Source organism: Ostrea edulis, chromosome 10 (genome assembly GCF_947568905.1).
Source record: "Ostrea edulis chromosome 10, xbOstEdul1.1, whole genome shotgun sequence".
Classification (NCBI taxonomy): domain Eukaryota; kingdom Metazoa; phylum Mollusca; class Bivalvia; order Ostreida; family Ostreidae; genus Ostrea; species Ostrea edulis.
The window spans coordinates 39,100,300-39,112,425 of NC_079173.1; the positions used below are offsets into that span (position 1 = coordinate 39,100,300).

Sequence of the window (12,126 nt, forward strand, 5' to 3'; positions counted from 1 at the left end):
AATTGAGTTTAAATACTTAGATTGATCATTTGAGGGTATGATAAAAACAAAAAAATGGGGGGTTGTCAGTATAATGAGTAAGTTAGGGTATTTTTATTACGTGTACCCCCATTTGTCAAACGTCAATATCAGAATTCATTGAAGAAGTCCTAGAATATGTCCATAACATTTTGTTTGAGGTATGATGCTGCAATTTTTTTCCCTCCAATATTAAATAAATATGTCTAACTAAATAATTAAAAGTGAAATTTTACAGTTTCATGTTTTTTTTAAATAATGGTGGTACAAAATTGAACCCAATACAGGCCCTCGGCGGTCAAAAATACGGCACTGCAACACCACTAATATGGATATTTTAAAAATTTGACTTGTGATTTTTCATTCAAACTCATATATTATGTTCATATATGAATGCTTGTTAAAATACATTTTAAAAATCTGCCCTTTCTCAGCATAATATTTTCACAGCATCTCAATTTATATTTACATTTTTTGGCCAAAATAGCCATTTTGAAGATGATTTTCACATAATAGAAGATAACAAATATATAACAAGTGCAGAATTGTTTTATTTATTTGCACAAGTGCATTATTGCATATCATGATTTTTTTTTAATTTACAAATAATTTTAACATGTAATACCCCTGTATATCAATTAAACAAATATGTACCTCTGGTTTTATGTGTGAATTAGATGACAAAAAATGGAAAGAAGATTGGAGCCATTGTCTACTCAAATATAAGTGATTGAGTGTTATTGTATTCATTTTACTAAATGAAAAAACATCCAGGTAAATGTAAAAATACGTTTGATAATAATAGTACGTGAACCAATACCGGAGTTCGATCTGGACATGACGTCACGCTACTAGACCGCGGCCCCTACTTTAAGCTCATAATATCAAGACCTACAACTGCTTTGATCTAGTCACGTGCACCTATTATTTTCATGATGCGATAATAACGGAACAAAACTCGGGTGAAACTAACATTACAGGTACATACAGAATTTAATTGTCATTTTCCTTAAAATGGTAATTTTCTCACTTCTACCCAGAGTTTAAAAATTCAAAGCAATAAAGCTCTACAACATCGTAACAAGAATCAATCGTACATAGGTACATTCTACATGCGTGACATTCTAAACGTTAAAACATACTACATATACATGTGCATGAACATACATGTATATTTCACACCAATCAACAGTATAAAATCCAGAATCTAGAAGTATAATCTACACTCTTTAGATTTGAATAAGCCGATATCAATTTACGAATCAGTAAAACTGATATGTGTAGCAATTAAAAAAATTATCATTACGGCATGATGTTTAATTTATTGATACTATTAGGGTATTGATCAAGACTATAAAATAATATGTTACAGATTTATTTACAAAATTCAACACTACATGCAATAAAGATCTTATGTGCGAAAATTTTCAATACAATGTCTCGATCGGCACGTGCTATCTAACAGACTTATCATCACATACCACCTAATTGGAGGGAGGTGTTGACAGGGTACAGATAATCGCTTCAATTAGATAGTTTGGCGTGTTTTCTTTATAATTTATGCCATGCTAAAATTGTCCGACACAGACCTTCCCTAAACAAAATTACCGTCCGGATTAACGGTACAATTTTCAATGCATATTATAACGTTTTGTAGTAAAAAGTGACCGTCCGGATCCGGAACGCAAATTTCCGGATTAATGATGCAAAATAATGTATAAAAACTCCGTACCCTAGAAAAATCGTGTGGAAGGTGAAGCGTCCGGATTAATGGCGTCCGGATTACCGAGGCTCCACTGTATAGGCAAAATCTTCAAAAATATTTTTCTCAAGAACCACTGGGCCAGAAAAGCTGAAATTTACATGAAAGCTTTCTGACATAGTGCTGATTCAGGTTAGTTCAAATCATGGCCCCCGGGGGTTGGATGGGGCCACAATCGGGGATCCAAGTTTTACATACAAATATATAGGAAAAATCTTTAAAAATCTTCTTCTCAAGAACCACTGAGCCAGAAAAGCTGAGATTTACATGAATTTAGCTTCCTGACATAGTGCAGATTCAAGTTAGTTCAAATCATGGCCCCTGGGGGTTGGATGGGGCCACAATAGGGGATCAAAGTTTTACATACAAATATATAAGGAAAATCTTTAAGAATCTTCTTCTCAAGAACCACTGCGCCAGAAAAGCTGATATTTACATGAAAGCTTTCTAACATATTTCAGATTTCAGTCTGTTAAAATCATGGCCGCCAGAGGTAGGATGGGGTCACAAGGGGGATCAAAGTTTTGCATCCAAATATATAGGGAAAATCTTTAAATATGAGCCAAGTTGACTCAGGTGAGCGATATGGCCCTTGGGCTTCTTCTTTGTTTTTGCAGATATTTATTTAATATTTGTTATGTTGCTTTGACTTAACAAGTTAAAAGTTTGAATTTGGTCCCGATCCATTGATTTTTCACTAAGTTATGGTCCTTGGACTTAAAAAATTTGGTATGAATTACAGTTCACTCCACTTATATTGAAGTCGGTTATATTGAAATATCTGTTATATTGAAGTTAAAATAAATCCCCCAGTAGCAATATTTGTGTAGTTCAGCATTGGTTATGTTGAACTTTGGATATAATGAACAATTCAGTCGGTACCCTGGATTTCATTATATCCAGGGTAGACTGTATCAGTTTTCCAGACTTTTTTTGGTTGTGCTTGCAGATATTTATTTGATATTTGGTACATTGCTTTGCCATAACAAGTTACAGATCAAGTTTGAATTTCGTCTCAATTGATTTTTCATCAAGTTATGGCCCTTGGATTTTGAAAAATGGCATGAATTATTAGTTTACATCCAAATTTTTCATTTCTGTAGATAAAGAATACTACACTCATTAAAACTTCTAGCATAGTAATACAACCATATAGCTAAATTATTCATGATCACCTACATGTCACAGTTTATTGACTTGGTTAAAGACCTAAACCTTAATTATAAATTTGTCTTTTTTCCTGGTCTAGTCTCTACTTGAATAGTAGTTGATTTCCAACCATTCCTATCCTGGTTCCCCTATTTTCCTTTTTACCATAACCTACATAATGAACTTTGAATATTGTTGTGGTACAGAATTTTTGCGACTGGTAGGGGACTATGTATTGCTGTGCAACACTCTCAAAATGCTTGTTTTCTATGGGAATGGTATCTAGTATTCATCATGATATGATAGGCACTAGGGAAAATGTTTGGCTTTTTTTTTTCAGTTGCACAGGTCACTCATTGTCTGTGAAAGGTCAAGATCACTAAGAAACCAATTGACCACATCAAATTATGGTAGCAGAGTATATCCAACCAATGTAAAATTATCTGATTTTATAGAAATACCCAGATTTAATTTAGAAGATTTTTTAAAACATGATTAGGAAAGCCAAAAAAAATAAATAAATAAACAAATACTCATTAGATACTAGAGATGAAGGGTTGTTGGTGGAGCATGATTCTGGAATTTTAGCAGCTGACAGTATTTGTGAAATACTATCCAATGGAATAAGTTGTTTGGAATGTTTTGCACTAAACGACCTCTATTAAGGAAACGGACTATGAGAAGGTAGCATGTGTCACCTTAATTGTGATCTTCATCAGGGAAAAGATGACATCTGCTTGTTTGGGCTGTTTGGCTTTTATCAATTGAATATTGTATGCTGAAAGAATAAATAATCTTTTAAAGTTCTTGACTATTACAACATCAAAGTGTTCGCCAAATGTCAGCTGCTGCATAGGAAGTTACTTACTACAATCCTCCCCTCCTATTGAGCTTGATTGTGTTCCTCAGATACTTATCCTAGATTGTATAAATTATGGTGCCCTTTAAGATGGCTATGATTGATACAACAAGTTTATATTCACAAAGCGTGAAATTAAAGTCTAGTTACCTCAGGAAATCAACAAAGAATGTGAATTCAAGAGAAATAAAGATGTGTTTCACCAATAAAAATAAAACAAATTGTCATTGTAAAGCCCCCGATGACAATCTTAATGCTGTCACTCGGTGGTGCACTGGAAATTAGCACAGATGTCGTAATTCAAACGGTACAAAGATGTAGAAGATGCCGTAGGAAAACTCAGTTTGACACAAGCTAAGTTTACATGCAGGACTGCTGTAAGCTTTTCAATCAAGTGTACTATGGTGACCTTGACCTTTAACCCAGTTTCCCCAGAGTTTTTCATTTGCTTGTGTCTTAACCTTTGTAACAATAAGCTGTAATACTGTAGTCCTCAGGCTGGGGCCCGTTTTACGAAACAACTTACGACAAAGTCGCAAGTCCTAAATTGTATTACACAGTTATTAGTTGAAAAGAAGGAATGAAAACGTTTCTGAAACTTAATTTTCAACATTATTTCTTCACTATTTTACATTGGAGTGATTTATCTTACAATAAACAGGAGAATTCTAGCATGTAAAGTTGGTCGTAAGTCGCAAGTTCTTTTGTAAAATGTGCCCCTGATTTTTAACTTTGTGACAGTTTTAGAGATTGGCTACTGTAACAATTCTATGAGGTCACATGTGATTCACATTTCCTGCATTTTTACCATATTCCTACATCATTTATTTTAAGGTTATTTTTGTCATTGTATAAAATGGCTCCCAAACTTGTTAATAATAATTTTACTCCTATGTCAACTATGCAGTGACTGCAGACAATCTTATCATAAATTAGGAGCAGGTGTAATTGCGAGCCAATTCAAATTTTGATTATCTTTTTAGTTTTAACTAAAAAATGAATCATAAATAAGTTATCATTCACCAGGATCTACCTGACCATGATATAGGACTCACGGTGGGTGTGACTGGTCGACAGGGGATGCTCACTACTCTTATGGCACCTGATCTCACTTCTGATTTGTCCAGGGGTCCGTGTTTGTCTGATCTCACCTCTGATTTGTCCAGGGGTCCGTGTTTGTCTGATCTCACCTCTGATTTGTCCAGGGGTCCGTGTTTGTCTGATCCCACCTCTGATTTGTCCAGGGGTCCGTGTTTGTCTGATCCCACTTCTGGTGTGTCCAAGGGTCCGTGTTTGTCTGATCCCACCTCTGATTTGTCCAGGGGTCCGTGTTTGTCTGATCCCACCTCTGATTTGTCCAGGGGTCCATGTTTGTCCTACTCTTTATTTTGAAATCTGTATAGGTCAGTTATGAGATTGCATGATCACTGTTTATTATCTTTACTTTTTAATGATACAGATGTCGTTGGTCAATCAATCAAATCCCATGTAAATTTCTAAGAGATAGTAGTATATATTCAACTAAAACTATTTCAATCTATGGTATATTTTTTTCCTAATTTAAATCTATGGCCGAGTGGTTAGAGCATCTCGCTCAAAATCTCTGGTCGGCGCAGGTTCGAATTCCGCTTGCCCCAGTAAGTGAGAAAGTTTCCCAGTTTACTTTCGGAAGGTCAGTGGTCTCTTCCCAGGTACATTGTATCTGGGTTCTCTCTTCCACCAATAAAAACTGGGCGCCACCAAATAACTGAAAAATTGTTGAGTGTGGCGGAAAACATCAATTAATCAATCAATCCTAATTTAAGGCATTGTGTTATAAATTTTTTATCATTTCCTAGTTATCATTGTATTTGTTTTATAATCACAACTGTTGTCAACATGTTTGATTTGTATGCCTTTTCCTGAATACAATTTATTATTGTTATTATCTTTACATACGAATATTGACTGGATTGACACCTGTATGATAAAACTAGAGTTAGGGTTGAACACCTTTTAGACAGATTTGTGGACATGTAATTCATTTAAAACTCACCAGCTGAGCTGAACCTTCATGTAACTGCAGTTTTGGACAATTTTTTCAGTGATGTTTGAGTATGATACTCTAATTTGGTCTAGATATTAAGTGTTATCAAGTTCATTGTACAGTGTTAAGTTGGTCAAAACATACACTTCCCCGAATGTGAGTGCATTTTCACAGGGGAATTCAGAGGTATTTGTCATATTTAAGTGTGGTTTGGACACGATTAAAGGCATTACTAAAATTACTAAAATAGTTTACTGAGGAAAACAAAAGAAAATGTTGTCAAGAATTTTGAAAGGGACCCCAATGAATTTTCTTTTAATGTAAGTCTATAATTGCTTGCTATTAATTAACAGTGCATACAGGACCTGTGAACACCTGATTAATTGATGGCATCTTGTTACACCAGGGTCCTTATTCACAAAATATCTTACGATTAAGCGGAAAAAAAATAATTCTGTCTGATAATCAAATACCAATCACAAGGTCATAAGTATGTATTCAAGTTTTATAAACCATGGATGTACTTTACATATTAATTAAGAAAGTCTACAAAAGATGAAAAATAAGGAAATTGCAGTGTTTGTAAATTTTTATGTTAGTTGTAAGATAGTTTGTGAATAGGTGCCCTGGTGTCTGAACTAGTTGTAAGATAGTTTGTGAATAGGTGCCCTGGTTTCTGAGCTAGTTGTAAGATAGTTTGTGAATAGGTGCCCTGGTGTCTGAGCTAGTTGTAAAATAGTTTGTGAATAGGTGCCCTGGTGTCTGAGCTAGTTGTAAGATAGTTTGTGAATAAGTGCCCTGGTGTCTGAGCTAGTTGTAAGATAGTTTGTGAATAGGTGCCCTGATGTCTGAGCTAGTAGTAAGATAGTTTGTGAATAAGTGCCCTGGTGTCTGAGCTAGTTGTAAGATATTTTGTGAATAAGTGCCCTGGTGTCTGAGCTAGTCGTAAGATAGTTTGTGAATAAGTGCCCTGGTGTCTGAGCTAGTTGTAAGATAGTTTGTGAATAGGTGCCCTGGTGTCTGAGCTACTGAAGCACAAGTAAAATTGTTGTCCTGTTAAAACATTAGAGGGAGGTGTATGATATTTCTACTAAGTAGTTTCTACGACAAAATGTTGAGCCTATATAGATTAAGAATTTTAAAATTCTTAGAATGTTTCTTATTTTCTAAATAATTGAAGGATAATTTTTTCAATAAAAAACAATTGTAATGCATTTTCTTGGGCACTGATAAAATAAAAATTGTTTCAAATCATTCATTTATATTGGGACAATTGTAAAACAGTTACACTCCAAAGTGTAAGACAGGTACACTACAATACACTCGAAAGTATGAGAAAGTTACACTCAAAAGTGTAAGACAGTTACACTCCAAAGTGTGAGACAGTTACACTCCAAAGTGTGAGACAGTTACACTCCAAAGTGTGAGACAGTTACACTCCAAAGTGTGAGACAGTTACACTCCAAAGTGTGAGACAGTTACACTCCAACGTGTAAGACAGTTACACTCCAAAGTGTGAGACAGTTACACTCCAAAGTGTGAGACAGTTACACGCCAAAGTGTGAGACAGTTACACTCCAAAGTGTGAGACAGTTACACTCCAAAGTGTGAGACAGTTACACTCCAAAGTGTGAGAGTTACACTCCAAAGTGTGAGACAGTTACACGCCAAAGTGTGAGACAGTTACACTCCAAAGTGTGAGACAGTTATACTCCAAAGTGTAAGACAGTTACACTCCAAAGTGTGAGACAGTTACACTCCAAAGTGTGAGACAGTTACACTCCAAAGTGTGAGACAGTTATACTCCAAAGTGTAAGACAGTTACACTCCAAAGTGTGAGACAGTTATACTCCAAAGTGTAAGACAGTTACACTCCAAAATGTAAGACAGTTACACTCCAAAGTGTAAGACAGTTATACTCCAAAGTGTGAGACAGTTACACTCCAAAGACTTCTTCCCCAGCATTTTGCTATATGTGTGTTTTACTGTGGTGATTACAATGACAATAATTAAAAGTTATTGACACATTTTTTGACCTTTATTGTATACATGGTAATCTAGAAAAATCTTGTTTTGAATGATGGTAGGATAGCCTTGTGGTATATTTTTATCCAGGCCCAGAAAAAACATATGCACACCACATGGTGAGGACAGACAGTAAGGAACAGAAGCTGGAGGCCTTCATCAAGCCGGTCAACTCCACAGATCTGACGGAGATCCTCAAAAACGCCACCCATCCTGACAACGCTCCAGCAAAAACCTCCACTGACGGTGACGTGTAAGTCCAGTATCACACAGTACTATATATAACACAGGTGTTACATATAATACATACAACACAGGTAATATATACTACACAGGTGTTACATATAATACATACAACACAGGTAATATATACTACACAGGTATTATGTACAACACAGGTATTACATACAACACAGGTATTATATACAGCACAGGTATTACATACTACACAGGTATTATGTACAACACAGGTATTACATACAACACAGGTATTACATACAACACAGGCATTATATACAACATAGGTATTATATACAACACAGGTATTACATATTACACAGGTATGACATATTACACAAGTATTACATACAACACAGGTATTATATACAGCACAGGTATTACATACAACACAGGTATTACATACTACACAGGTAATACATACTACACAGGTATTACATATTACACAGGTATTACATATTACACAGGTATTATATACAACACAGGTATTACATACAACATAGGTATTATATACAACACAAGTATTACATACTACACAGGTATTACATACAACACAGGTATTACATACAACATAGGTATTATATACAACACAGGTATTACATACTACACAGGTATTACATATTACACAGGTATGACATATTACACAAGTATTACATACAACACAGGTATTATATACAGCACAGGTATTACATACAACACAGGTATTACATACTACACAGGTAATACATACTACACAGGTATTACATATTACACAGGTATTACATACAACACAGGTATTACATACAACACAGGTATTATATACAACACAGGTATTACATACAACACAGGTATTACATACTACACAGATATCATATACAACACAGGTATTACATACTACATAGGTATTACATATTATACAGGTATTACATACTACACAGATAATACATACTACACAGGTATTACATACAACACAGGTATTATATACAACACAGGTATTACATATTACACAGGTATTACATATTACACAGGTATTACATACTACAGAGGTATTATATACAACACAGGTATTACATACAACACAGGTATTACATACAACACAGGTATTACATACAACACAGGTATTACATACAACACAGGTATTACATATTACACAGGTATTACATATTACACAGGTATTATATACAACACAGGTATTATGTACAACACAGGCATTACATATTACACAGGTATTACATACAACACAGGTATTATATACAACACAGGTATTATATACAACACAGGTATTATATACAACACAAATATTACATGCTACACAGGTATTACATATTACACAGGTATTACATACAACACAGGTATTACATACAACACAGGTATTACATATTACACAGGTATTATATACAACACAGGTATTACATACTACACAGGTATTACATATTACACAGGTATTACATACTACACAGGTATTATATACAACACAGGTATTATATACAACACAAGTATTACATATTACACAGGTATTACATACAACACAGGTATTACATACAACACAGGTATTATATATTACACAGGTATTACATATTACACAGGTATTACATACAACACAGGTATTACATACTACACAGGTATTACATACAACACAGGTATTACATACAACACAGGTAATACATACAACACAGGTAATACATACAACACAGGTATTACATACTACACAGGTATTATATACAACACAGGTATTACATACAACACGGGTATTACATACTACACGGGTATTATATACAACACAGGTATTACATACAACACAGGTATTACATACCACACAGGTATTACATACTACACAGGTATTACATACAACACAGGTATTACATACTACACAGGTATTACATACAACACAGGTATTACATACTACACAGGTATTACATACAACACAGGTATTACATACAACACAGGTATTACATACTACACATGTATTACATACTACACATGTATTACATATTACACAAGTATTACATACAACACAGGTATTATATACAACACAGGTATGACATTACACAGGTATTACATACAACACATGTATTACATATAACACAGACATCATTTGTCTCTGATAACAATTTTGCTTTGATGTCTAAGTTTTAACCTCCCCACACATTTTTAATTGATCTACCACTAAGGATGACAATACAACTATATAAACTATCATGGACATTCTTAATTTCATTCCTGTAGGGATTCGGGTTACAATAGGTCTTCAGTACCCCTTGCTTGTCACAAGAGGTGACTAAATGGGGTGGTTCTTCGGGTGAGACTGCAAAAACCGAGGCCCCATGTCACAGCAGGTGTGGCATGATAAAGATCCCTCCCTGCTCAATGGCCATTGCCGAGCATAGGCCTAAACTTTGCAGACCTTCACCGACAATGGTTATGTTTCCATATGAGTGCAGGATTCTTGACTGGGACATTAAAAAATATATAACCAACCATCACACCACTTGATGATGACCAATTCTTTATCGCTGATGAATTAAGATTATGGAATATTGGTCTTCCTCTGTGAGATGGTGGTAATCTTACAAAAAAATTAAGTTTGTGAAATCGCTGTGTTCACCTCAAGTTGGCATTTGTGTTAAATGTGTATGTGTGTGTTGTAGGATGGTGTTACCCAGTTGTGTTGTGTGTGTGTTGTAGGATGGTGTTACCGAGTTGTGTTGTGTGTGTGTTGTAGGATTGTGTTACCGAGTTGTGTGATGTGTGTGTTGTAGGATGGTGTTACCCAGTTGTGGAGCCCAGCAGAAGAGGAGGCCTGTGAAGCTCACCAGTGTATTAACACTTCAGGAAGAGATCAAAGAAAACCTGCATAAAAGTCAGTACCTCAGCGAGAATAATTTTGGTGTTTTAAGTTCTGTTGTTGATTGACAGTTGAGCAGATCACCATGGTTTCGATGATAATCCTATTATCAAGTCTTGAGTTTGATTTTACACTGTTCATATTCTCAAAGCAATGTGGTTGGGCAAGATTTCAAGAATTGGATTTTATTTAATTATACATATGTCTAAATTTGGATGTCTATCAATATCGAACACATAAACATTCATGCCTAGAGTTCGAAGGTGGTCTGTCTGCAACTTTAACTATGTATATAAATTTTAAAATTAGACAATAGAGAGGTTGTGTTGTAAGTGAACTTGAAAGGTCAAGGTCAATGCAATGAGACTGATAAAGGTCAAGGTCATTCATCAAGGTTGATGTGTTTTATGTTTTCAGAACTTTCACTTTGCCATACTTTGATCTTTCAATACCCTGTTAAATTGATTGTAGATCTGAGAGAAATGTTCCAATTTCACAAATTTGTGGGCTGTGTCAATGAAGAGTTTTCCTTGATGCAACACCAGACAAAACTGTACTTGGTTAACACGACCAAATTAAGGTTTGTATTGTGCAAAAAAAAAATTGTTCTCCTTTAAAACCAGCAATAGTTCTGTGTACATTGCCACATATTATGTGTTTAATCAACACAGCTAAATTAAAGTGGGTTTGCTGCACACAAAGATTTTACAGTTTCCTTGGAATGTAATTTTACACTTAACATTAAAATCTCTCATAGGTTCCTTGTGACCAGATCTGTAAAGGTCAGAGTCACTTCACTTACAAGGTTGAAGTGATCCAGTATGAACGTGCATAGTGCAATTCTGGTTCTTTTGATGTGTTGAACAAAACTTCAGGAGGAAAAATGAGGTTTCTATGATTGGGGGGGGGGGGGGGGGGGGGGTGGGTGACTATGAATAATCAAATTTTTTAACTTGGTCATTTTCACTCATGGAATAAGATTGAAAAATAAACAATATCCAGCTAGCTTCAGCTTTGAGTATAACTCAAAAGAAGCATATCTGAAGGTGCTTTCTATATGTAATTTCCACAAGAGTATTGGATTTTTGACTTGCAAAAGCCTGTTTGGTCCAAAGATGTGCCCTTGATTTTATTATGAATAATGATTTAGAAGATCTGAGGAGTCATACGAATAGGTTTCCACATTGACTAAATTATCTAGCTTCATTTTATATAGAATTGAGTAC

The 12,126-nt window shown here is 34.9% G+C and overlaps 1 protein-coding gene across 2 annotated transcripts in view; it reads left to right on the top strand.

Annotated features, from left to right (window-relative positions):
* The window catches only part of LOC125666033 (DNA mismatch repair protein Mlh1-like), a 121,812-nt gene that overhangs the window by 101,956 nt on the left and 7,730 nt on the right, over positions 1 to 12,126 (top strand). For both annotated transcript variants that reach the window (XR_007366475.2, XM_048899130.2), the window contains exons 12-14: positions 7,930 to 8,092; positions 10,815 to 10,915; positions 11,372 to 11,480. Coding sequence is in view for 1 of the 2 variants with exons in the window: in XM_048899130.2 (XP_048755087.2) it covers positions 7,930 to 8,092; positions 10,815 to 10,915; positions 11,372 to 11,480 (373 nt within the window). In the remaining variant the exon portion in view is untranslated. The remainder of the gene's footprint in view (positions 1 to 7,929; positions 8,093 to 10,814; positions 10,916 to 11,371; positions 11,481 to 12,126) is intronic.